At 48.4% G+C, this 26,227-nt stretch overlaps 2 protein-coding genes and 1 long non-coding RNA gene across 9 annotated transcripts; 2 read left to right on the forward strand and 1 right to left on the reverse strand.

Moving 5' to 3' along the window:
- Positions 1-340: 340 nt before the first annotated feature.
- Positions 341-14,604, forward strand: SIRT4 (sirtuin 4). 6 transcript variants are annotated; one of them, XM_074972634.1, is made up of 5 exons: positions 341-362; positions 4,808-5,313; positions 6,822-7,116; positions 8,508-8,679; positions 14,298-14,604. In XM_074972634.1, exons 2-4 carry the CDS (start codon positions 4,808-4,810, stop codon positions 8,658-8,660), a joined length of 954 nt encoding a protein of 317 aa, XP_074828735.1. In that variant the 5' UTR covers positions 341-362; the 3' UTR covers positions 8,661-8,679; positions 14,298-14,604. The 6 variants fall into 6 exon arrangements, with proteins under 6 accessions (XP_074828735.1, XP_074828734.1, XP_074828736.1 ...); XM_074972633.1 differs by having other exon boundaries at positions 345-387; XM_074972635.1 differs by having other exon boundaries at positions 345-387; positions 14,301-14,604.
- Positions 14,304-26,227, forward strand: LOC141999330 (hydroxysteroid 11-beta-dehydrogenase 1-like protein B). 2 transcript variants are annotated; one of them, XM_074972639.1, is made up of 6 exons: positions 14,304-14,444; positions 22,882-23,012; positions 23,436-23,547; positions 24,649-24,837; positions 25,513-25,656; positions 25,949-26,227. In XM_074972639.1, the coding sequence occupies exons 1-6, from the start codon at positions 14,324-14,326 to the stop codon at positions 26,161-26,163; spliced, it is 912 nt and encodes a 303-aa protein (XP_074828740.1). In that variant the 5' UTR covers positions 14,304-14,323; the 3' UTR covers positions 26,164-26,227. The 2 variants fall into 2 exon arrangements, with proteins under 2 accessions (XP_074828740.1, XP_074828742.1); XM_074972641.1 differs by lacking the exon at positions 14,304-14,444 and adding an exon at positions 20,558-21,648.
- Positions 17,006-18,157, reverse strand: LOC141999465 (uncharacterized). Its single transcript, XR_012642017.1, has 3 exons — positions 18,041-18,157; positions 17,456-17,529; positions 17,006-17,075 (listed from the first exon to the last, which is right to left on the reverse strand). It is a non-coding gene; the product is annotated as an uncharacterized LOC141999465 (long non-coding RNA).

The following is a 26,227-nucleotide window of genomic DNA, read 5'->3' on the forward strand; positions in this document are numbered from 1 at the left end:
TGTCCCAGGAAAGTTTCACACATGCTGCAACTTTTCTCAAGTTATCTCTGCTGTCTATATTATAAGATGCCAAATTCGTGAATTAAAATATGCCAGTGTAGATCTGCTAAATTAACTGTAATACGCTAAGTATTGCTATACTCTGTCTCTAGTACTCATGTGACTTTCTCCCCCCAGACTTTCAGAAAAAGGATTGTATGATTGGTTTCCCTGGTGTTTTGAAATTTTACTCTTTTTTTTGCTCAGTTTTTCAACATATGTGTTCTTTGAATTGTGGGATTTGTAGTTTTCCTTTCAGTTTTGTTTTGTGAACTACATTTCCCAGAGTTCTCTGTTTCTGCAGCCTTTTGTCTTCTCTGAAGGTCAGGCACTGCCATAACATGAGAGGTGAACTTGCAAATGCTTATAGAATTTTTCTTGCTGGTTTAACAACAAGGGCTTTCTTTTTTCTGTTTTATTTTTCTCTTGTTAATATGCATGTTTTATAGAAATGGAGGTATGGCTAAGCTGGGTGCTGTGGAGATCTTTAGAGTCAGGGGTTATCTTCAGATGCTGCCCCTTTCCTGCTGTAATGCTGATCTGATCTGTCTCCGTAGTGGTTTTTAGACTGTGTGTGAAATGTTAGTATTTTTTGCAACTGTAACAGGGGAAACAAAGAACTGTAGATGTGGGACTTGGCAGGAGAGTGAAATGGAAAATGATTTTTAATTATTTTGTGGTCTAGAAAGCATTAAGGTTAAGAATCATATTTTAAACATAAAAAGTCCTGTTTTTCAAGTGTATTTCTTTTCTTCATTAAATATTTATTTCTTTACATTTAGCCTCCCCTCACCCCTCAGTAATGCTTGCCACAAAATCTTTCTCTTTCATCTTTCACCACATTTCTCCAATACATCCCTTCCTCTTGGTCTTTGCCACTTACTGTCGCCTCCCACCTATACCACTGCAGACTCTGCCTCTCATCTTACTCCCCTCCAGTCTGACCCAAATGCTGCTGCATACACAAGTGTTCTCTCCCACTGCTCTCATCATGTCAGTCCCTTATCAAAGATCATGTCGCTGGCTTCTCTTCAGCGCTATCGATTTTAGGCACCTAAAGTCTTTGAGGATCTGGGCCTAAGTGACTTAGGTCAGGTCTTCACTACAGATCTATATTAGTATAACTACTTCATTCAGGAGTGTGAAAATCCACTTATACCAACCTAACCCCTAGTGTAGACAGTATTCTGTTGGCAGGAGACCGTCTACTGCTTCTAGGGGGAGGTGGATTAACTATGCTGAAGGAAGAGCTCTCTCCCATCAGTTTAGAGCGTCATCATTAAAGCAGCATTTTAAGTGTAGACAGGCCCTTAGATAGCTAAGTCCATTTTCAAAAGTGGCTTCTCTAGTTAGGACCAGATTTCTAAAGGGATGTTCGTATGGCTCAGCTGAGCAGACCAATGACTAACCCCCTAGGTGGCCCACTGTCTAGTGGAATCTTCAGCCCTGAGTTGGCAGCTTTATGCCGCCTACGCTCCCTAGACTAGAGCATGGAGATAGTTAAGCACCTACCAAAGGGATTTTCAGAAGCTGGCCAGGAAGTAAAATTTTCAGAACTGAGCAGGAATCACCTAAGCTATCCAGGAGTAAAATGCCAGGGGGAGGGGAGGGCAGAAGAGCGGGGCTTAAGCATCTAAGAGTTTGACTCGGTCCAGTCGGCTGATGGGCCAGAGATAGGCGCTTCCGTCCACTTGGGATCCTCAGCCACGAACCTTCTCCTGGAGTTAGGCATCTAAACCAGGTCATTTGCTTAGGGAGCCTGTGCCCTAGCAACTAACCCCCTGCTTTCCACCCCCATTCATACTCCATCCCTCTCTTACCTCGCCTCACCCTACATTGCCCTGGGTCTCCTGCTCTCTTTTGTGCAGGTGCTGTACTGGCCACCCCTCCACCTAGTGGTGGCCACCATCTGGCCTGCCTGTTGCAGGGTCTGACAGGACTTAGGCATGCTCAGAGCACACCTACAGGATCAGGCCCTGTTGGCAAGATAGACATTCCTCCAATTAATTTAAAAATCCCAGTTCTGTGGCAGAGCCTCTGGGGCTTCAGCTTGTGCTAGGGCTCAGAGCAGCTCTTTAGCTGCAAAGTAGTAGCAGCCCTTAGGCTGCTTTGAAAATGTCAGCTGGTGGGAACTTATGCACCTAGATGGGTTAGGTGGCATCTGGGCTGAATCTTTGAAAATGTCCTCTGAAGTATTCAGGCATCTAACTCCCATTGAAATCCCTAAATACCTTTGGGGCTATGGGCCCATGTGCCTATCTGTTTGTTTAGCTGCCTAAGTCCCTTTAAAAATTTCAGCTGTCGGTCCCAGACTTGTAAACACATTTAGGGGAGGGATTTACAAGTCAGACTGAGGCCTGGTCTACACCTAAAACTTAGGCCGACCTAGCTGTGTTGCTCAAGGCTGTGAAAATCTTTGCGCCCTGAGCACTGTAGTTAGGTTGACCTAATACCCAGTGCGGACACGGCTAGGCAGACCGAGCTACTTCCTCTCAGAGAGATGGATTACCTACATCATCGGTAAAACCCCCGCCGTCAATGTAAGTCATGGCTACGCTACATCGTCACAGCAGCAGGGCCACAGCTCTGCCACAGTAGTGGCTATAGCAGAGACAGTAGGTGCCTAATTGCCAATTCAGGCATCCAATATGTGGGTGCCACGAGCACTCACAAAATCCCTGCTCAGCTGCTGCCTAAAAGCCGGTGGGTGCCTCATGCCTCTAGGTGCCTAAGTTTCTGCAGTTAAAGTGTCTGATGCACCTAAATTTTGGTGGCTGGGCCTGGGCTCAGCTGCCTCAGCCCTGACCCTGACCAGCCGCTTAGCACCTCATTCACACCTAGGCCCCTTCAGGGTTCACAAATGAGTTATTTCCTCACCTATCTCGCTTGCGGGGCCCAGTTGGGTAGATGTGAACTCAGTGGGCGTTAGGCGCCCAAAACCTTTGAGGGTCTGGGCCTTAGGCCTTGCAATGCTGAGCGGGGCAAGGCCTAATACCTTGAAAAATCCAGGCCAAACGCTTCAGATGTGGGTGCCTAAAATTAGGTACCTAAATCCAGACTTAGGTACCTAAGGAAGTGGTCAAATTTTTAGTGATGCTGGACAGCTGCAACATCCATTGACTGTACCTGGCACTCAGCACCTACCTTTGCAAATCAGGCTCTTCATTTTAGGCTCCCATGCTGGCCCAAACTGATATATTTGGTGTTTAGTGTGAATTACAAATTCTCTCCCTGTTTTCGCTCCTCTTGTCTCCAGAAATCTCCAGGCAGTTCATCCCCTCCATTGTTTTATTTTGTTTTTTTAAATGCTCTTTGTACACAGGGAAATTTTGTAAATGCTCTTTGTACACAGAGTGGACAAAAATCTCCTGAAAATAGGGTGGACAAATGTCTCTCCTTGTGCCTTTGCTCCTCTGCGCTCTTTGACTCTTTCCCAACCCTATTGCCAAAGCAATCAATGCCTTTCCTGTCCCCAGATCAATTCCCCTCCCGCAGCCAATTTACATTGCTAGCTCTCCAAAATCCATTCTCCCCTCCCTCAGTCATTTCATGCTGTCCCCTACTGTTTGTGGGCCACTCTGCTGCCCCTTTGTTGGCCTCCATCTCCCAGCTGTTCCTCCTACACTGGGCCCCTCTGTTCCTAGCCCCCTCCAGACCCCTGTAAGGGAGCAGCAGCTCAGAGACACACCGAACCCAGGCCTTCCTGCTGCTAGAGAAGCAGCAGAGATAGGCCTCATTCCTGCCTCCCTCTCTTGCTCATACTGAGGGGGATGGTGCCCAACATGGCAACTGGCTTGGGAGGGAGCCTAGGTTGCAAACTCACCCACTAATTCAAGGCCTGTTTTGCCCAGGCTCTGTAACAGCCAGAGGCTCTATACTCTCCTCTACCAACAGGGCCTCTATCCTGAAGAGGAGGGAGACAACAGGGCGAGTCATCTCTGCCTTCCCTCATCAGAGGCAGTGGTGAGGAGGGGCGTCATCTGTGGGGAGTGGTTCTGAAGATAGGGGTTGCTGCTGTGGTGAGGGCTTTGCTCCGTGTGATGCTGCTTCTGTGTGTGCTGCTCTCCACCCCGATTTGGAGACAACTGTGTGCCAAGAGCAGCAGAGCAAACGTCCCACCTGAGGAGAAGCTGGGCTCCCAAACCAGGCAAGGCCGGTGGAGATGAGCTTGGCATACTTGGGGTTCTCTTACCCTATCTCTCCACTGCCACTCTTGGTGCCCATCACATGTGCCTGAAAGGGGTGCTGTCCACCTGCAACCCGATATAAAGCCATGTCTTAGGTAGATTCTGGCTTTCCCCTGCCTTGGTGTCCCTTTAAAAAAGTCATAAAATGTGAAGAACTGGCCCCATCTCTTCCAAGTTTGCCCACTTGCAGGGGGGAGCTGCCTGTCAACCAAGGAGGAAGGGTGAGACCTATGAGTAGGGCACAGGGCTGGGAGTCAGGAGTTCTGGTCTCGAGTGCCAGCTCTACCACTGACTCACTGCATGACCATGGAAAAGTTACTTCACCTCTCTATGCCTCAGTTTCTCTAGCTGGAAAAGGAGGCTAATAATGCCTTCCTCACAGGTGCTGTTTAATGAATTAACGTGTCCAAAGTGATTTGGGATTGTTGACTAGAAGGCAGAAGAGAAGAACAAAGTATCAAAGTATCATTATCAGCATCATGAATTCCTCACAGTAGCCTAAGAAAAAATAACCTTGTCGTTAAGGAAGACCTCTGTGTTCCAAGGTTTAACTGCCATATATTCATCTTCTTGGGTCCTAGATGAGTATATACTGTGCTTTGAAGGTGCCGGAAGGTTGCAGAGCCCTCAGGCTCCACCATTACAGATCTCACTCCGGGGCCAAGGCCTCTCCAAACCTGGCTTTTGTGCCAGCCAGCCCTCCTCCAGATGCCCTGGAAGTGGAGGCACTGCAGCGCTTCTTTTCTCATTCCCAGAGGCTGTTGGTAATGACCGGCGCTGGAATCTCCACTGAATCAGGGATCCCTGACTACCGCTCAGAAGGGGTGGGGCTTTATGCCAGGACGGACAGGCGGCCCATCCAGCATACTGAGTTTGTTCGCAGTGCCAGTGCCCGCCAGAGGTACTGGGCAAGGAACTTTGTGGGCTGGCCCCAGTTCTCCTCTCACCAGCCTAACGCAGCACACCTGGCCTTAAGAAACTGGGAGAAGCTAGGAAAGCTGCACTGGCTGGTGACCCAGAATGTGGATGCCCTGCATACCAAGGCCGGGAGTCAGCGGGTGATGGAATTGCATGGCTGCACACACAGGTACTCTACAGGGCTAGGGAAAAGATGGTTAATGCACAGGTACCATCTTATGGGTGGGAGGGTAGCTTACGAATGGGTGTGGTGTTATGGGGGGGCACAAGGAATTATGTAAGGATGTCATGTTACTACACAGGTGGGACACCATAAAGGTGCTGCTTGACTGCGGGAGAGGTGAGCACAGAATTGCTATGCTATGGCGGGAGGGTGGCTAATCCACAGATGCTGTTTAAGGGGCAGAACATCTTTTGCCCGGGTGCTGCCACGTTTCACACACCTTTTGTGCAGTACTGTTTGACTCGTTTCCCCTTTAATCTGTTATCATTAGGATCTTCTCCTTTTCTGTCATATCTAGAGTCCTCTCAGTGAGGGCAAGAAGGGGAACAGAGATCATGAGTGTGCAGGGAAAGGTAAATGGGGCTGAAATCAGTGTGTTGTGCTGGAAGCACAGAAGGTGGACCTGTTTGGAGACAAGAAGTGCAGCAAGGATAGTACATACCACAGACATTGCATACTATACGTAAATAGCACCACTGCAGTGCAGCCACTTCTTGGGAGGGAGAGCAGCACTCTGCACCACAGAAATGGAGGGGGAATTTTAGCCAAGGCCACTTACCAAAAGATCCCAAGGTACTTTAATGTCTACACAGCACAGATGGGACCACAATGTTTGAAGGCCCTGTGGGAAAGATCTGCACACACAGTAAACAGCCTGGCAGCTAGTTTATCTGCCTTGGAAGGATGCTGGGCTGAGTTGACGCTGTTGGAAGTTGAACCTGTGGTGGTATTTCAGAGCAATGCTTTAACCATGAATCCCCCCCACCCCGCTGGTGAGGATGGAGGTGGGAAGTAGGTAGAGGACTTAGACCTTGCATACACTGCCACTTTACAGCACTGAAACTTTCTTGCTCAGGGGTGTGAAATCCCCACCGCCCGAGTGATGCAAGTTTCAGCGCTGTAAAGCACTAGTGTAGACAGTGCACCAGTGCTGGTAGCTACTCCCCTCGTGGGGGTGGTTTTTTTATAGCACTGGTGCCGCGACTACACAGCCACGTTAACATTGCTAGTGAAGACATACCCTTAGATCTCTTCTTGAGTAATTCTGACTTTCTAGAGCAGTGGTTTTCAACCTTTTTTCATTTGTGGACCCCTACAAATTTTGAATGGAGATGCAGACCTCTTTGCACTTCTTCGATATAGTGTGTGGACCCCAGGTGTCCACAGACCACAGGTTGAAAACCACTGATTTAGATCACATATTCTTTAGAACCCACCGGCTCCCATAGGGCAGTTTCCTTCAGGGTCATAGTTAAACACAGAGTTGTGAGGTCCATATTGGGCCTTCCAGACTTCACGCAGGAATGATTGGTAACATTCTCTGGCCTGTACTATGCAGGGGGTCAGATTAGATTATCACAAATGGTCCCTCTGGCCTTAAAATCTTTGGATCAGCGAATTGCTGCAGCCCAGTGGAGATGGGGCCCTTTGAAAGACCATCAACTGTGTTTCAGGGTTCTCTGCCTTGGCTGTGGAGAGCAAACTCCCCGCTCTGAGCTTCAGAAGTGCTTTGAAGTGCTGAATCCCACCTGGACAGCTGAAGCACATGGCATGGCCCCGGATGGGGATGTCTTCCTCACAGAAGAGCAGGTGCATAACTTCCGCGTCCCGGCCTGCAGCAGATGTGGTGGGATCCTGAAGCCAGATGTGACGTTCTTTGGGGACACAGTTAGCCGGGAGAAAGTGGACTTTGTGCACAAGCGCCTGGCTGAATCAGATTCCATGTTGGTGGCAGGATCCTCTTTGCAGGTAACTGCTCATCTCTCCTGTCTGTATTCCTATTTTTCTGGGCTACTGTCTCTGCAGTGGTCCCTGATCCCATAATCTGGGACCACCATCCCTCTTATCTCAATCCAGTCTCCAGAATTTCCTAGTATTTTGTTCTACTGTCTTTATAATCTGGCTTCACAGCCATCCCTGTGAGGTACCTATAATGTGCTTTTCACTTCAGTGCCAGTCGGACTTAGCCATTTCCCAGATACTGCTCTCATCTGCCTATGCTATCCCAGATATACTTTCTTAATCTCCACGGTTGCCCAGGTAGCCCTGTTATCTACCTGACTTTAGATGCAGATTAGCCCTGCAAAGATCACGGTCCCACTTTTTCTTGCCCAATCCTTTTGTCTTTAGCACCCTATTAAGCCCTGTGTGAAAGATCAGTGCTGCAAAATCCCTCTTCACCCCCACTTCAGGTTTTCCTTTGAATTTTCTAACATATTCCTCTCACGCCCTAGTGTTATGGGAATGGCAACCTGAAATAACTTTGTCTCTAGTGTGGGGAGGTTTATACATTATCCAGGCTGGAGACCTGCAGGAAGCAGACTGGCACAGAGCATTCTCTGCCTGGAGAGAACAGAGTTGCAAGTGAATTAATTCCTCATTAGACTGCTGAAAAAAGTTAAGAAGATGAGGGAGCAGAGAGCCTTCACCTGCATTCTGGAACAGCCCTGCTGGACAGCTTCCCTTCTTTGCTTTGCCATCCTTTTTTCTCCATGAGCTGTTTCTTGCCTGTGTTGTCATTTATCCTGACTCTGAGCCCACCACTTAACCTGGGAAAGTGTCTGGGAGATAGTTTGCATGAAAGCTACTTTACAGAATAAAGCTGCACTGTAAAATGCTCACATACATCTCAAGGGCTGACGTGAGTGGGTAAGGCCAAGGCTGTTGAGTTCCAGTCCTCACCTCTTCAGGATATTTGGGGCCCAACTGTTGCTTGAGCTTGAAGTGAAGTCATAATCCTGTCCCTGGAAGCGATCAAGGTCTCATGTTTATCCCCAAATGGGCAGAGGAGATAGGCCACAAAGGTGGAAGCATATAAGCAAGACTCTATGATAACTAGCTAGGGGTGGCAAGGAAAGTCACAAAAACCATTGAAGGGGGAATATTTTCCACAGTATTGAAAATCTTTCCTCTGTTAGGAGTTAAGTAGCAGCTGCTCCCATCCTGTGCAGATTTGAAGAAAGAATCTAGTACTTGAATGAAGAGTAGTTTATATAGCATTTTTCTATGTAGTCTGTATCTGCAAATACACCAGAGGGATCATGTCCCACCATTGGGAAATGGCATACGTGGACTGGTACTTTCTATAGCTCTTCCCTTGTCCAGGCTCCACATCACTTTGTTTCTTTGTGTCCCTGCAGGTGTACTCTGGTTACAGGTTTGCACTTGCTGCCCATGAGAAGAAGCTGCCAATTGTGATAATTAATATTGGACCCACAAGGTCAGATCACTTTGCATCCATGAAACTGAATTCCCGGTGTGGGGAGTTGCTGCCTTTGATTGTCCTGCAGTGACCCAGTTTCTAGTGTTAGGGTATGTCTACACTATGAAATTAGGTCAAATTTATAGAAGTCAGTTTTTTAGAAATCGTTTTTATATATTCGCGTGTGTGTGTCCCCACAGAAAATGCTCTAAGTGCATTAAATGCATTAACTCGGCGGAGTGCTTCCACAGTACCGAGGCAAGCGTCGACTTCCGGAGTGTTGCACTGTGGGTAGCTATCCCACAGTTCCCGCAGTCTCCGCTGCCCATTGGAATTCTGGGTTGAGATCCCAATGCCTGATGGGGCTAAAACATTGTCGCGGGTGGTTCTGGGTACATATCGTCAGGCCCCCGTTCCCTCCCTCCCTCCGTGAAAGCAGCAGCAGACAATCATTTCGCGCCTTTTTTCTTGAGTTACCTGTGCAGACGCCATACCACGGCAAGCATGGAGCCCGCTCAGGTAACCGTCACCGTATGTCTCCTGGGTGCTGGCAGACGTGGTACTGCATTGCTACACAGCATCAGCAACCCATTGCCTTGTGGCAGCAGACGGTACAGTACGACTGGTAGCCGTCATCGTCATGTCCGAGGTGCTCCTGGCCACACATGGGCGCAGGGACTAAATTTGGAGTGACTTGACCAGGTCATTCTCTTTAGTCCTGCAGTCAGTCCTATTGAAACCATCTTATGGTGAGCAGGCAGGCGATACGGATTGCTAGCAGTCCTACTGTACCATCTTCTGCCAGGCAGGCAAGAGATGAGGATGGCTAGCAGTCCTACTGCACCATCTTCTGCCGAGCAGCCATGAGATGTGGATGGCTTGCAGTCCTTCTGCACCGTCTGCTGCCAGCCAAAGATGTAAAAGATAGATGGAGTGGATCAAAACAAGAAATAGACCAGATTTGTTTTGTACTCATTTGCTTCCCCCTCTCCCCCGTCTAGGGGACTCATTCCTCTAGGTCACACTGCAGTCACTCACAGAGAAGGTGCAGCGAGGTAAATCTAGCCATGTATCAATCAGAGGCCAGACTAACCTCCTTGTTCCAATAAGAACAATAACTTAGGTGCACCATTTCTTATTGGAACCCTCCGTGAAGTCCTGCCTGAAATACTCCTTGATGTAAAGCCACCCCCTTTGTTGATTTTAATTCCCTGTAAGCCAACCCTGTAAGCCATGTCGTCAGTCGCCCCTCCCTCCATCAGAGCAACGGCAGACAATCGTTCCGCGCCTTTTTTCTGTGCGGACGCCATACCAAGGCAATCATGGAGGCCGCTCAGCTCACTTTGGCAATTAGGAGCACATTAAACTCCACACGCATTGTCCAGCAGTATATGCAGCACCAGAATCTGGCAGAGTGATACCGGGCGAGGAGGCGACGTCAGCGCGGTCACGTGAGTGATCAGGACATGGACACAGATTTCTCTGAAAGCATGGGCCCTGCCAATGCATGCATCATGGTGCTAATGGGGCAGGTTCATGCTGTGGAACGCCGATTCTGGACTCGGGAAACAAGCACAGACTGGTGGGACCGCATAGTGTTGCAGGTCTGGGACGATTCCCAGTGGCTGAGAAACTTTCGCATGCGTTAGGGCACTTTCATGGAACTTTGTGACTTGCTTTCCCCTGCCCTGAAGCACATGAATACCAAGATGAGAGCAGCCCTCACAGTTGAGAAGCAAGTGGCGATAGCCCTGTGGAAGCTTGCAACGCCAGACAGCTACCGGTCAGTTGGGAATCAATTTGGAGTGGGCAAATCTACTGTGGGGGCTGCTGTGATGCAAGTAGCCCACGCAATCAAAGATCTGCTGATATCAAGGGTAGTGACCCTGGGAAATGTGCAGGTCATAGTGGATGGCTTTGCTGCAATGGGATTCCCTAACTGTGGTGGGGCCATAGATGGAACCCATATCCCTATCTTGGCACCGGAGCACCAAGCCGGCGAGTACATAAACCGCAAGGGGTACTTTTCAATAGTACTGCAAGCTCTGGTGGATCACAAGGGACATTTCACCAACATCAATGTGGGATGGCCCGGAAAGGTACATGACGCTCGCATCTTCAGGAACTCTGGTCTGTTTCAAAAGCTGCAAGAAGGGACTTTATTCCCAGACCAGAAAATAACTGTTGGGGATGTTGAAATGCCTATATGTATCCTTGGGGACCCAGCCTACCCCTTAATGCCATGGCTCATGAAGCCGTACACAGGCAGCCTGGACAGTAGTCAGGAGCTGTTCAACTACAGGCTGAGCAAGTGCAGAATGGTGGTAGAATGTGCATTTGGATGTTTAAAGGTGCGCTGGCGCAGTTTACTGACTCGCTTAGACCTCAGCGAAACCAATATTCCCACTGTTATTACTGCTTGCTGTGCGCTCCACAATATCTGTGAGAGTAAGGGGGAGACATTTATGGCGGGGTGGGAGGTTGAGGCAAATCGCCTGGCTGCTGGTTACGCGCAGCCAGACACCAGGGCAGTTAGAAGAGCACAGGAGGGTGCGGTACGCATCAGAGAAGCTTTGAAAACCAGTTTCATGATTGGCCAGGCTACGGTGTGAAAGTTCTGTTTGTTTCTCCATGATGAAACCCCCCCGCCTTGGTTCACTCTACTTCCCTGTAAGCTAACCACCCTCCCCTCCTCCCTTCAATCACCGCTTGCAGAGGCAATAAAGTCATTGTTGCTTCACATTCATGCATTCTTTATTCATTCATCACACAAATAGGGGGATGCCTACCAAGGTAGCCCAGGACAGGTGGTGGAGGAGGGAAGGAAAATGCCAAACAGCACTTTAAAAGTTTACAACTTTAAAATTTATTGAATGCCAGCCTTCTGTTTTTTGGGCAATCCTCTGTGGTGGAGTGGCTGGTTGGCCGGAGGCCCCCCCACCGCGTTCTTGGGTGTCTGGGTGTGGAGGCTATGGAACTTGGGGAGGAGGGCGGTTGGTTACTCAGGGGCTGTAGTGGCAGTCTGTGCTCCAGCTGCCTTTACTGCAGCTCAACCATACACTGGAGCATACTGGTTTGATCCTCCAGCAGCCTCAGCATTGAATCCTGCCTCCTCTCATCACGCTGCTGCCACATTTGAGCTTCAGCCCTGTCTTCAGCCTGCCACTTACTCTCTTCAGCCCGCCACTTACTCTCTTCAGCCCGCCACCTCTCCTCCCGGTCATTTTGTGCTTTCCTGCACTCTGACATTATTTGCCTCCACGCATTCGTCTGTGCTCTGTCAGTGTGGGAGGACAGCATGAGCTCAGAGAACATTTCATCACGAGTGCGTTTTTTTTCTTTCTAATCTTCACTAGCCTCTGGGAAGGAGAAGATCCTGTGATCATTGAAACACATGCAGCTGGTGGAGAAAAAAAAAGGGACAGCGGTATTTAAAAAGATACATTTTATAAAACAGTGGCTACACTCTTTCAGGGTAAACCTTGTTGTTAACATTACATACATAGCACATGTGCTTTCGTTACAAGGTCGCATTTTGCCTCCCCCCACTGCGTGGCTACCCCCTCAACCCTCCTCCCTCCCCGTGACTAACAGCGGGGAACATTTCTGTTCAGTCACAGGCAAACAGCCCAGCAGGAACAGCCACCTCTGAATGTCCCCTGAAGAATAGCACCCTATTTCAACCAGGTGACCATGAATGATATCTCACTCCCCTGAGGATAACACAGAGAGATAAAGAACGGATGTTGTTTGAACGCCAGCAAACATACACTGCAATGCTTTGTTGTACAATGATTCCCGAGTACGTGTTACTGGCCTGGAGTGGTAAAGTGTCCTACCATGGAGGATGCAATAAGGCTGCCCGCCCCAGAAACCTTTTGCAAAGGCTTTGGGAGTACATCCAGGAGAGCCGCGAATGCCAGGGCAAATTAATCCTTTCACATGCTTGCTTTTACACCATGTATAGTATTTTAAAAGGTACACTCACCAGAGGTCCCTTCTCCGCCTGCCGGGTCCAGGAGGCAGCCTTGGGTGGGTTCAGGGGGTACTGGCTCCAGGTCCAGGGTGAGAAACAGTTCCTGGCTGTCGGGAAAAGCGGTTTCTCCGCTTGCTTGCTGTGAGCTATCTACAACCTCCTCCTCATCATCATCTTCTTTGTCCCCAAAACCTGCTTCCGTGTTGCCTCCATCTCCATTGAAGGAGTCAAACAACACGGCTGGAGTAGTGGTGGCTGAACCCCCTAAAATGGCATGCAGCTCATCATAGAAACGGCATGTTTGGGGCTCTGACCCGGAGCGGCCGTTTGCCTCTCTGGTTTTCTGGTAGGCTTGCCTCAGCTCCTTAAGTTTCACGCGGCACTGCTTCGGGTCCCTGTTATGGCCTCTGTCCTTCATGCCCTGGGAGATTTTGGCAAAGGTTTTGGCATTTCGAAAACTGGAACGGAGTTCTGATAGCACGGATTCCTCTCCCCATACAGCAATCAGATCCCGTACCTCCCGTTCAGTCCATGCTGGAGCTCTTTTGCGATTCTGGGACTCCATCATGGTCACCTCTGCTGATGAGCTCTGCATGGTCACCTGCAGCTTGCCACGCTGGCCAAACAGGAAATGAAATTCAAAAGTTCGTGGTTCTTTTCCTGTCTACCTGGCCAGTGCATCTGAGTTGAGAGTGCTGTCCAGAGTGGTCACAATGGAGCACTCTGGGATAGCTCCCGGAGGCCAATACCGTCGAATTGTGTCAACAGTACCCCAAATTCGACCCGGCAAGGCCGATTTAAGCGCTAATCCACTTATCAGGGGTGGAGTAAGGAAATCGATTTTAAGAGCCCTTTAAGTCGAAAAAAAGGGCTTCATCGTGTGGACAGCTGCAGGTTTACATCGATTTAACGCTGCTAAATTCGACCTAAAGTCCTAGTGTAGACCAGGGCTTAGTGAGCCAAGCACCTGCACCCACCCAAGGTAAGTACCCTGTTCATGGTGAGTAAACTCCCCAGCCTTACCTGTGACAAGCTGACGTGGGATTGTCAGTCACACCCACTGAGCAGCAGGAGGTCCTTGGACACCCATCAAATGCTGAGCACTTCTGGCAGGATAGGGACTAAGATCAGCCAAGCAAAAAAGCCATCCTAGTAACAGGTGCCAACACTTGATCATGTAGTTTCAGCTCTGACTGACGCAGTCCTGATGGGGAAGGCTGACTGCCTACAAATTAATTAACTTAAATAAAGGTGCTGAGCACCCTTAATTCCCATTGACTTCTTTGGGTTTGAGAATGGCTCCCAGGATGCTAATCCTTCCAGAGAATGGGGTGAGAGGAATTTTCAGACTTGACTCGTCTCATCAGTTTTCTGGTTTCTTTGGGTTCCAATCAGATAGTTACTTTAACAAGGCAGTTCGCAGAAAGCCCCCAGGGAGTAGCTGCAGGGTCATAGAGTGGCTGATCAGCACATTGTTGAAACTTTGTGTCAGGACATTAAAAAATAAGTGACTTACCAAAGCCCATTGTGCACTGTGATTTTTAGTGCAAAGTTTACAGGATGTGGTAATACAAAAACTCTGCCCCGTAGGATTGCGCACAGCTAATTGGGCACTGATTTTTAAAGTATCAAGTTCCATCTGGGTGCGATGGAAATACAAATAATAAGCAACATTAAGCAGTTTCTTTTCCTCATATTGTCAGGTGCTTATTGACCCATCATAATCTCTTAAGAGGGGCTATTTTAACCCAGCAGGCAAACAGAGGTGAGATCTAAAGATGCATCTTTTGATGAGACCAGCAGAGGACAGCAATCCATCATCCGTTCCAATCAGATCAGCTTCCTGCACTGAGCCATGGTCTCCATTTACCTGGAAGCAGGACGGGTGGAAAGCGTCTGGTATGAGATTCTCTCGGCCCTACCTGTCCCTAGAGTCTACTGTGCGTCTGCTTTGCCTTCACTGCAAGGTGCTGGGACAGGGTGATCAGACTTTTGTATCTCCAAACCAAGACACTTTTCTTACAATTGGCACCAGGAGGAGAGTTGGGGAAGGGGAGCTTGGAGGAGGGATTAGACAAATTGGAATGTGGGGGGGGGAGCACGGAGCTGAAGAGGGTTTTAGCAGCTGGGGGATCTAATGTCAGAAGCAGGTGAGAGGGGACGGCATAAGACAGGCCCCGTGAAGCCGGAACTCTGCTCTCCCAGAGCTGGGAGGAACCTGTACTGGGAAAAAAGTTTTTAGCAGAGAAGTTGAACAAGGGCACCTGCTAAATGCAGGTGCTTTCCAGAGAGAGACTTCTTTGCGGGGTGGGTTATCAGCTGAACAAGTGCTCCTCTTCGAGCAGGGAGAAGGCTGAGCATTACGGGGCCAGAGGGAGGTGCTGTACAGTTTGGCAGCTACCCTTGGCTCCTATTTCAACCTTAAAAAAAAAAACAATGACTGGGATATTGCTGGAGTTTCACTGAGTCAGCCTGACCAGAGCTGCTCCTAACTAAGCTATGACCTTCTGTGGAATGCGCAGCTGGGAGTAGGGTTTTCCATGTGTAATTAAATTTAAAAATTGCTTACAAGATTTATGGTGCCGCTTTGGAATTTTTTCCTCTCCTATGAATCAGTCAAGTTCATGCCTGGGTCAGATTCATTTTTCTGTTTCAGAAATTCAAGCCGAAATTATTAGCACTAGATGAAGCAAAAGAGTAATACGACGATACCTGTACAAGAGACCACCCTGATGAGGGAACTGTCTGTCTCAACAGGCCACTCTAAAGTATCCCCATCCCTCATTTTGCCCCACCACTAAGAGAAAATCCACCTCTGTTAAGCTACCAATTTCTGTCGGTCCCTTAAGATGTATTTCGCTGTATACAGATTGAGAAGCAGAAGTGTGCGCTGGGCAAACACTGGGTCTTTGAGCTGCCCTGCTTGCTATAAAGGGGTTTCAGTGTTGTGGTGAGTTCTTAAGATTCCATTAGGATGCAGATTAAAATGCTCCAGTGCCATCTTCAAGAGCAGTTTCCTACAGTAACCATCCAAAGAGAATAATAATAAATGCACAGGGCCAGAACTGCTGTGGTCACTTGCTGAAAGGACACTGCCTCTCCAAGTAACAAAGTAGGGAGGGCTGCTTATGGGACACAGAGGTTTTCCCTGCAAATCCAGACCAGGACAGCAGTAACTAATAAGCTAGGGGAGACCCTGCTACACATGCCACCATCTGAAGTGAGGTAGCTTAATGTCCCCCTACCACAGACCACCAGTTCTACGTAAACGGGGACACCTTTGCAGTGAATCATAGGTCTGTTTGCTGATGCTCACAAGTATCATGCCAGCTCTGGCCTATTAGAATTGCCCCACCTGCCAAAGCTTCCCAAGCAATCAATCAGCTATTCTCTTTGTACTATCATCAAGGCTCCTACACAGCGGAGTTCTCACCCACAGTCAAGGAGCTTGCATGGAACTTTTATTCACGTAGCAATTTTCCATACAGGAAGAGACAATTATGCTCCCTTTGGAGAAGAACTGGGGCCAGGTTTCTCATTATCCATGTCATCTTCTGAGCCACCTTGAAACTTGGACAGCATGGGAGTGTCAAAAACAGAAGGTGTGGACTTCATGTCAGAAGGGCCTGCCTTTTGGGGAGAAGGCTTGGGACTGTTCCCAGGAGGCCTAGAACAAGAAAACATTTCCAGTGAGGATAGCCAGGGAGAAGTAATGTGATGGGTAGCTAACCTCTTTCACCTATCCCTACTTGTTCAGTACCAGCAGCTGAGCACCGGTGAAAGGAGTCACAGCTCCCCTCAGGCATTACTGATAAATTAGGCTAAGCCACATTCCTCTAATGGTTTACATGAGGTACATATAAATATACAGGAACAGCATGGTATGGAATGAATTCCCAGTGGTCAGAACCTACCTGCACAGTGTATGATGGTATACAAATGCACTACAGCCTCTTCACTACCACTACACTTCCTTTTCTCCCGCTCCCAACCAAGGATCTGATCATTGCAGAGTCAATCCTCAAAACTGCATTGCTTCATTTGTTAGCACTCTTATGCAATGGACTTTAACCTTTTCCTCCCTATGGAGGTTCTTGACCAGTATAAGGCTGAGATGATGGGATTCCTTCTTTCTGCTGAACCTGATCCAGCACTGCTGAAGAGGAAGCTTCGCCATCATTGACTTCAGTGAGAACAGGATCAGAGCCCTTCATGTGTAATCAAATTCCCCTTTCCTCCCCCCAAAAGGAGATCCCACAGTGAGCCAAAAGGCCCCTCCCCAAGGGCAATATTCTCATCCCTTTGTCGCATGAAGCAGCGCCTTCTGCCATTTCTTCAGTGAGACTGTTTGTGCAGTACAGTTCTACTCAGAAAGAACAAGGAGATCAGAATCTGGCCCTGAGATAGTGGGTAACTAATGAGACCTACCTTGAGAAACCGGTGTACCTCAGCTTATTGATGTGGTTACCAGCCTGGAGCGAGGCATGAAAGCCACAAGGGTTCAGCACTATAGGATGCAGATCTATCATGCTGTTGGAAGACAAGGCATTCAGGAAGAGAGCTAACACTTACTGCAGCTAAACTGAGCAGTGCCCTGTTGTTCACCCTGGTTCTCTGGGGACAAGGGGAACCTGTGTGGGGAGATGTAGTAGTCCTATAGGAACAGACAAGAGGGAAGAGATCCCTGTGTCACACTGACCAGGCTGCAGGAGGAGCAGCATTACAGGGGCTGAAAGGCATCGAATGAGTTTTCAGCCCACACCCGACAAGTTCCTGCTTCCCTCCGACTCCATCACACGTTCACTTTCCCCCTCACCCCATCACCTATAAGGAAGTGGGGACGTGCTTCCTCTCTTCCTTGCTTTCTCACCCTCTCCTAGCCAGTACTGACCCTCCCCAGTGCCTCAAACCTCTTTTGGTTCATTGTCGACACCCCAGCCCAGTGGCGCTTCAGGTCAGTGTTCGAAGCTGTTGCTCTGTCCAGCTATTGGAAATAAAAGCACTCGTTAGACAACGGCACAAGCATTGTTTCTTCACAAGCAAGTTAGCTAACCCACCAATCAGTGCTCCTGCTGGGAAAGGCTAAAGCTGGGATGGAGATGCTGGGAGCCTCCACACAATGAGCATTCCTACCCCACTCTCTACAGGGCCTCTGCTGGGGAGGCTAGACTTGGAGTAGCTGTGAGCTCCCCCACAGCCAGTGCTCCTGCCCATTTCCTACAGAATTTCTGCTGGGAGAGCCTGGGGCTGGAGTAGCTACTGAGAGAGGGCTTCCTCCTATTGGGAAAGCCTTGCTTCCTGCTCCTCTAATAATGCCCACAGTCAGAGTTAACTCCACACTAGAGAGGGCTGCAGCCTGGGACAGGTGCCATGTGTACTGTGCTACACTGAGGGTAGCAGAGAGACCCCAGGCAGCCTGGAGGACTTGCATGGCTTGAGGATACGCCAGGACTGGGGTCTCTAGGAACATATTAGTGGAAGATCCAAATACAAACCTGTTTGCTCATCAGTTCGGGAAAAGGTCCGAAGACCCTGGGCATGGTGAACTTGGGAGGAGCGGTGGAGCCAGAAGTCCTGGCCCAGGACGGACAGAATCCTCCCTCCAGAGCTTGCTTCTTCCCAGTCACTTGCCTCGGATATCGCACTTTCACAGCCTTTGCAGCTATGAGAAAAGAAAACAAAAGCACACCCCCAAAGCACTTCAAACCAGCAACTTTAAGGCCTTAGGGTGTGTTTCACTGCCCAGAGAGGCAGGCAGGGTGCAGTGCAGTTCTTCAGTTCTTATGATACCATGTATTTAAAAATCAAGCCCAGAGGGGAACTGAATGGCTCAGGGTTTGGTAATAGGCAACGGAGCCTAGATCAGCTGTCCTAATGCAGCTCAGGTCAGTTGTGACAGAAAGTTATCAGCCCTTGGTGGCTGCTTGTGGCCTACAGGAAATAAATGTGGAGGGGCTCAGTCAAGTTCCTAGGGGGTGAGTGTCCACATCAGCACAACTGGCCACCTGTTGGCCATCTCAGCAGAGAGGTCATGGAGACTGAACTCTCCCACCTTAGGCAGTTGTCCTTCCAGGCTGGAGAGGAGAAATGCTGGTGGACAGTGAATGTAGGGACAGAGGACTTTGCCCTCCAGCCTTGTCAATCTAGCACCTTTCACCAGTAATAAATTCAGAGAGGACATTTTCCTTAAAGCACCTGATTGCTCCCTGCTTAAGACACTCTCCTTCTGAGAGGGAGCAAAATCCTGGTGTGCTGAACATACCCAGTGAATGCCCATAGTTAAAACAGATTTGATTTGTTGGGTTTCAGTCTAATGCAGTGACATTCCTCTTAGTCATTAAAATCCAAAAGGGACCCATTGATCTTGTTTATCCACCCATCCTGCCTGCATTTCAGCTGTGGCTGGGTCCTTTTTTTTTTTTTTTTTGGCAAAAATCCCAAACTCTGTGCATACACACACACACACACGCGCACATGCACCCATTTTCTGTAACCTATGTATCTTGAGTTTGTCTGAATATAGGAAATAATGACTGGTATAGAGAAGCATTGTTGTAGCTGTGTTGGTCCGAGGATATTAGAAGAAGAAGAGACCAGTGTAAACTCAAAAGTGTCTCTGTCTCACCAAGATAAGTTGATCCAATAAAAGATATTACCTCACACACCTTGCCTCTCCTGGGACCAACATGGCTACAACAACACATAAAAAAGTGACAGGTTTCAGAGTAGCAGCCGTGTTAGTCTGTATCTGCAAAAAGAGAAGGAGGACTTGTGGCACCTTAGAGACTAACAAATTTATTTGAGCGTAAGCTTTCGTGAGCGTCCGATGAAGTGAGCTGTAGCTCACGAAAGCTTATGCTCAAATAAATTGGTTAGTCTCTAAGGTGCCACAAGTCCTCCTTTTCTTTTTACATAAAAAAGTGAAACACAGCCACAATATATTAGTGCATCATTATAGCTTATTATAGTCTAGAGAGCATGATTGTCAAAAAGCTAGAGGCAAATATACATATTTACTATTTGTGCATGTGGTGGCTAGTAAGACACATAGCTAGCTCTTGGCATGTGCAGATACCCAAAGTGCAAGTGAAACCTATGCATTTTTGCTTATAGCTTTGAAAATTAGACCCAATGCATTTTAAAATAATGTCACACTTTATATGAGTAGGAATGGCATCTGCAGAGGCACCAGCTAGGGTAATATTTATAAGGGCCAACAGTTGTCATGCTTCAAGGCATTACCTGAATTCTCCCCTGCAATGGGTCAGTATCAGACGTTAGGTACATTATGACCAATAGAGTTTTACACCTCTTATGGTTAGAGGCAGAATACCAGACTAGATGGGCTATTGGTCCGTTCTTGTCTGCTGGCATTTATCCCACAAGCTTGAGCATCCCTCTGTGGTGGCAAGAACAGGGTGCTGTGTACAGGCTTCAGACTTGCTTCACTGCATCTCTCTCAAGCATAGCAATCCAAACAACTCAGCCAGCTTTCCCTGCTTACACAACTGAACCATCTCCCTGCGGTGGGTGCTTGAGCCAGTTTTATCTCAGGATGGACTAGACCATAATTCTTAATCTCTCCTTTACAGCAGACCCACAACAGAAAGGCTGCAGGCGGTTCTGATGTGCCCATCACTTTAGCATTAAGGCTATGTTACATAACTAGCATTCACAGTGAATTCTGTCTGAACTTGGAGCCAAACTCTCCAGCCTCCCTTTCTTATAGCCAGTGACGACTGCCAAGCAGGAGAGCATTTCCAGACCTTTCTATCACTCCATTATGGTGGGGAGCCAGTAGAAAAATCCTGCAAAGTGCCATACACAAGGGAAGATTCAGACCCACCCTGGTCTCTAGGGTGACCAGATGTCCTGATTTTATAGAGACAGTACTGATTTTTGGGTCTTTTTCTTATATAGGCTCCTATTACCTCCCACCCTCGTCCTGATTTTTCACATTTGCTGTCTGGTCACCCTACTGGTCTCTGAGGGAGGCAATGGCTTTCCACTGATAATGTTCTCTGTGTTCCTCTGGCTCAATGGTTCTCTCTGCCATAAGGGTAAAAGCTTTTCTGTGCAGGAGACAGTCTTGGACCAGCTCCTGAGAAAGTTCTCAGAGTAGCAGCTGTGTTAGTCTGTATCCTCAAAAAGAAAAGGAGTACTTGTGGCACCTTAGAGACTGGTGCCACAAGTACTCCTTTTCTTTTTGAGAAAGTTCTATGACATTAACTCCCTCAGGAACTAAGATCCATCACAAGTCACACCACCGTCCATTCCAACCACAAGGTGCAGTTCTTTCACCTGCCTTCTCTAACAAATGTATAGCAACATGTATAGTTATTAAAAAAAAACTGTCAAAACAAGACACCAATGCACACACTTCTCCCTGTGGAGAGAGGATGAGAGACCAAACAACATATGGCAGATGTTAATCATGTTGCTTAATGCACTATTGGAGGGCACTCAGATACTATGCTGATGAGCAAAGTACAAGAATGTATATAGTACAGTTTAGTGACCCTCCCCACCAGCCAGTCAGGATGGAGAAGCTGCCTCCAATGTTCTTTGGGTCTCCCCTAACCCCCCATCCCTCAAAATGCTCATATTGACAAGGGACAGTAAGAGGACATTCAAATGGCTGCTAATGGTCTGCAGCAGCTTTCAGAGTCTGCTCTCCCACAACAAAGGGGAGTAACTGTCTCCCTAAACAGGAGCCAATTAACATCTTCCATGTAGTTCAAGCCAGATCATTTGGATGCAGCTCAGAAGGGATGGCACCATATGTGGTGCACTGTGCAAAAGGGAATCTGGGTTAAACAGTAAATCGCTGCCCCAGTGTATACCTAGTCTAATCTAAACTGCTGGCAGGAGGGAAGTGCTCCAATGTGAGGCTGGTGAGAGAAATCGGACAGTGACATATGCTGAAATCAAATTGTGACCCTCACTTGTTTATCACTTGGACATGAAAGAGCCTGCTGGGTTTAATGATTCACTCCGGTGTCTATGCACAGAGCTAATACAATGGCTGCAATCAGGCTTCTCCTCTCGCTCCTTGTTGGCCTATGTGCTTATTATTTCTACAGCCAGGAAACCCTATCTGCAGGTAAGCAAAGCAGGACGGGACCCCAGGGAATTCACACCCCAGGCACAGAAGAGGGCTAGCGCTGACTCCCTGTTACAGTCAGATCCTTCGCTAATTGGCAAAAACTGAGCTGAAATCAGGATGGAGGTTAGTCCCCTTTTGTGGCACTCTCACACCTCAGTGTAAAGGGAAAAGATGACCCCCCATTTGGTGACTACTGTCAGCATCCAAAGCAATTGAAAATACTTTCTAAAACTAAGCTAGATCTATGACAATGATCTATTTAAGAGGTATTCAGAAAGTTGGAGCTGAAAAACAAGAGGTGAACAGAGAGAAGGGCCAGTGTAAAAGGGGGTAATGAAGCAGGGAGCATGTGGCTAGGTCTCCACTGTAAGGGGAACCACTCCAATGAGTTTAGAAAATGCAAAATGGTGACAGGAAATGAGCCCCAATGATGCCCTAAGAGAAGCCAGATACTTTCCTACCGATGTGGTATCACAATGGAAGCTTGTGGCTGCAGCAGATTTCTTCCAGGGGATGACAAAGGAGGAATGCTGGTTCTGAGTAGCAAAGACAGACCAGGACTTGGGATAACCTTGTTTCAGAGGCTGGGGAACCCGAATATCAGGAAAGGGAGAAAATACCTCTTTCTAAAAGAAGCCATTGAGAGAACCAACTTTCTGGTGCTCGCCATGAGCTCCCTCTGGGGACTGGGAACTATCACAGGAGCCATGCGTTTGGGGAACATGCTTTCTGTAATAGCGGGCAAGGCCACATTTGCAGAGAGATGCATTAGCCTATGGAATAGTCTTCCAAGGGAAATGGTGGAAGCCCCATTGCTTGGGACATTTAAAGCAAGCCTGGACAAACTCTAGTAAATGTACCATATCCTGTAGTGGCAGGGAGAGGGATGGGGTGACCTAATAGGTCCTTTCCCTCTCTAACTTGTCCAATTACACATAAGCCCATATCACAAGTGGTCTCTGCTCCAACAGGTCAGGCTGATCAAAGGTGTAACGACTCCCCAGTTGTACAAACAATTTGGTGCCGGTACTCAGCACTTTACAAACGAATACTCTCAGTACTCCTGGAGTATCACTACCTCCATTTTACAGACGAAAAGGTAGACCTTCTTCGATGGCACATATTGTTGGGATTTAGAGAATCAGTGTTGGAGTCCTGGGGCTCCCTGATGCCCAGGATCTTAGGGAAGCAGTTGGTCAAATTCCTGCTAACAGCCTTTTAAACCTCCAGAAATGGTGCGAGGGAAGCGTGTGCTGGTCACTGGTTCGAGCACTGGGATTGGGGAACAAATAGCCTATGAGTTTGCACGAATGGGAGCACACCTGCTCCTCACTGCCAGGAGGGAGAAGCAGCTCAAGGAGGTAAGACCCCCAACCCAAGGAGGGTGGAGAAATGGAATTGGGCTTCTATTATACCTCACTCTCCAATCCCACACAGCAGGGTGCAGAGGTGGCCAAACGCCAGGACACATTGGCCACCCACCCACATTACAACCCCCTTCTCTCAACAGAAATTGTATTCACACCCGAGGCCAGGATGTGGCCTTGAGCACGCTACTGCAAATCATCACTTCTTTGCTCCCCTGCCCAATGTGATTCTTCAGCTGCATTCAGTCCCTTCTATTTCATGCTAGACCGAGCTCCTGCCCCATCCATTAACCTGGGGCGAATTGAAGCAGGCGGCTGCACGCTCTACTCTGTGCTACGAAGCAGCTGCCACGCGGAAGGCTGCACAGCCTGCTGCAGTGTCAGGTTCTTTGCTGATGGCTGCTCTTTTCTCTGCAGGTGGCACAGAAGTGTCTGGAACTGGGGGCGAGTTCTGCCAGGCATGTGGTGTCCAACATGAACAACTTGACTTCAGCCCAGAATGTCATTGAAGAAACCAGAAACACACTGGGTAAAACTTGCATCGCTTCCCTCCTTTTTCGTGTCCTGCTGGGACAGGGAAGGACACAGACCTCTCCTGGGTCACCTACTCCAATCACCCACGCTGCCTTTCCCTGAAACAGGATGCTCCATTTTTCTGCTACCCGGAAAAAGCCTAACCATCCTAGGGATTGGCCCAGCCACGCCAATTCCCAAACACTGATTCCCTGTAGGGTTAGTGCAGCTCTCTTTTGAATAACTAATTACTTCAACTGGCAGCAAAGATGCAGAGAATTCCAGAACGACCGGTTTAGGTGCGCTTCCAAACAACAGGGACTTCCCCAAGCCCCAGCTGGGAAATCCCTGCACTAAACCTCAGTGGTAGCAGGGCAGCTTCACTGGGAAGTTGAACAGCCATTAGTATTATTCCATCACAGATGTTGGGGCCCTCCACGGAAAAGGGTCCTGGCTTTAATCAACAGTGACTGCTTCATCCCAAGCGGCCTGTGCGCGGTGTCAGATGGAACAAGCACCATTTCTCACAATGGAGCACTCGAGTGTGCACGGAGTAGCTGCAGACAAGTCAGACATTCAGTGGGTGCTAGGTCAGATTTATCAGGGAGGGGGGGAAGGCTGCAGTGAGAGTGGGGGAGGTCTCCAGGAGTCTGCACAGAGAAGAGAAAAGCAGAGCCTGAGATGGCTCCACTGGCGTATAAGCAGGATGGAGCTGTGAGTGGTTTCTCTGCTAGGGCCCTGACTCCAAAGCCATCAGCCGTCACCAGCATCAGCAGGAGGGTATATGGGAATAGTTGATGTGCATCCCAACTCTGGGGAACAAAGAGTGGGAATTAGCTTGGGATCAAGGCCGACAATACCAGAGTCCAGTAGTATTCCCTTTTAATCTGTGGGAGTTTAGATATTGACTTCAGTGGCTGTAAGTCTAGCTCCACCTAAGAAATATTTGGGTTGAAATGTGAGTGCATCCCACTGCAGATCCCCTGATTCTGGTAGACTTTGATTCAGAACGGCTGCTATCTTGGAGCGGGGAGGGCAGATAGTGTACCGCATCCATCCTGATCCAAGAACAGATGCACATACTTTGTCTGAATCTGTGTTTCCCCTTCTCTTTCAGGGGGTCTCGACTACCTGGTTTTGAACCACGTTGGGGGAAGTGGCCGGTTTGGCCCATTCCAAGGAGACATGGCAGCAGTGACCAGCTCTATGACTGTCAATTTCTTGAGCTACGTCCAGCTGACAGTTTCTGCAATGACCATGCTGCAAGAGTCTCAGGGCAGCATCATTGTCATATCGTCCCTGAGTGGTAAGGAAGGCTACTCCTTTCAGTTACCAGTGAACGCATCCAAACTGCCCTACTCAGTCAAACCAATCTCACAGCTAACAATACTGGTGGAATCATTGTTTCATCTCACCTCCTCCACAGGAAAAGCCATTAGTTACAACAACAGCCAATCTCTTCCTGCCTGTTACAAAGGCTTCTAGTTCCAGAGAAGTTTCGTTAACTCTTTGGTGGCAGAGGATGGGTAATTACAACTCTCCTCCAAATCTGTCTTTCAAAATGCTCTGTACAAACTGTTCACTGGGATCACTCACCCATCACTGAAATGCAGCTACACTGGGGATTTAGTCTGAGTAGGAACTCAAAGCAGAGTAAAGAGGGCCACCTACCAAACCATCTACAGGTGCCCCTGGAGGTCTCCTCCCAAGTACTGACATGCCCTGACACTGTTTAGCTTGTGAGATTCGATGGGATCCCAGCAAGAGCTGGTGGGGCTGCCCCATCTAATAGAAGACATGTCTGGTTTCTGAGGTTGGCAGTTATGCAACAGAAAAATGATCTGAACAGTATTTAGACTTGGATCTACATGAGACTCCAGTTTGTCCTCTGACAGCTCCACTTGCCTAAAACCTTTCCCCTCAGCGAATCGTTTCCTTGGGGGAACTTCTCAGCTATTCCTATTGCTTTGATTCTCTTCAGGTCGCATCGGAGCCCCATTCACCCTCTCGTACAGTGCAGCCAAGTTTGCTCTGGAAGGATTCTACAGCTCGCTACGCAGGGAGCTGCACCTTCGGGAGATCAGTCTCTCAGTCACAGTTGCTGTGCTGGGATATATTGACACAGGTAAAACAAAAATGCTACTCTCTACTGGGCAGACCCAATCATTAGGCAGCAATACACAGTGCAGAAGGGGAAAAATATCATCCAGATGTTGAGAGATAATCTCAGGGGAATAAGGGGAGGTCAGGAGATTTATTACATGATGATGATCTTAAGAACTATAGAAAAGGTTTGGGTGTTGGCTCCTGTAGTTCAGAGAGTTTATGCTCCCCAATGCACCCAGATGCAGTCCGTTTAATCTGGAAGAAGAGAGGAAAGGAGATACCCTGTGTGATAATTGTTCTCTTCATCCCAGACAATGCTTTGAAAATCATCGGTGATAAAATCACCATGCAGGCAAGTCCCAAAGAAGAGTGTGCACGGGAAGTGGTGCGGGCTGGTGTGCTGCGACATCGAGAGGTCATATATCCTTACTGGAGCCTTAAGCCTCTGCTGCTGCTGAAGGAATGGATGCCAGGCCTGATGGAAAGGCTGCTGGACAAATTCCTTGTCCTGGAAAATATCCTCTAAGCCTCAGGGCAGTTCAATTTCACATGGAAGCACAATAAAAGGAAAACCCTGCTCAAGCAGAGGG

This window comes from Natator depressus, chromosome 15 (genome assembly GCF_965152275.1).
Source record: "Natator depressus isolate rNatDep1 chromosome 15, rNatDep2.hap1, whole genome shotgun sequence".
Lineage (NCBI taxonomy): Eukaryota > Metazoa > Chordata > Testudines > Cheloniidae > Natator > Natator depressus.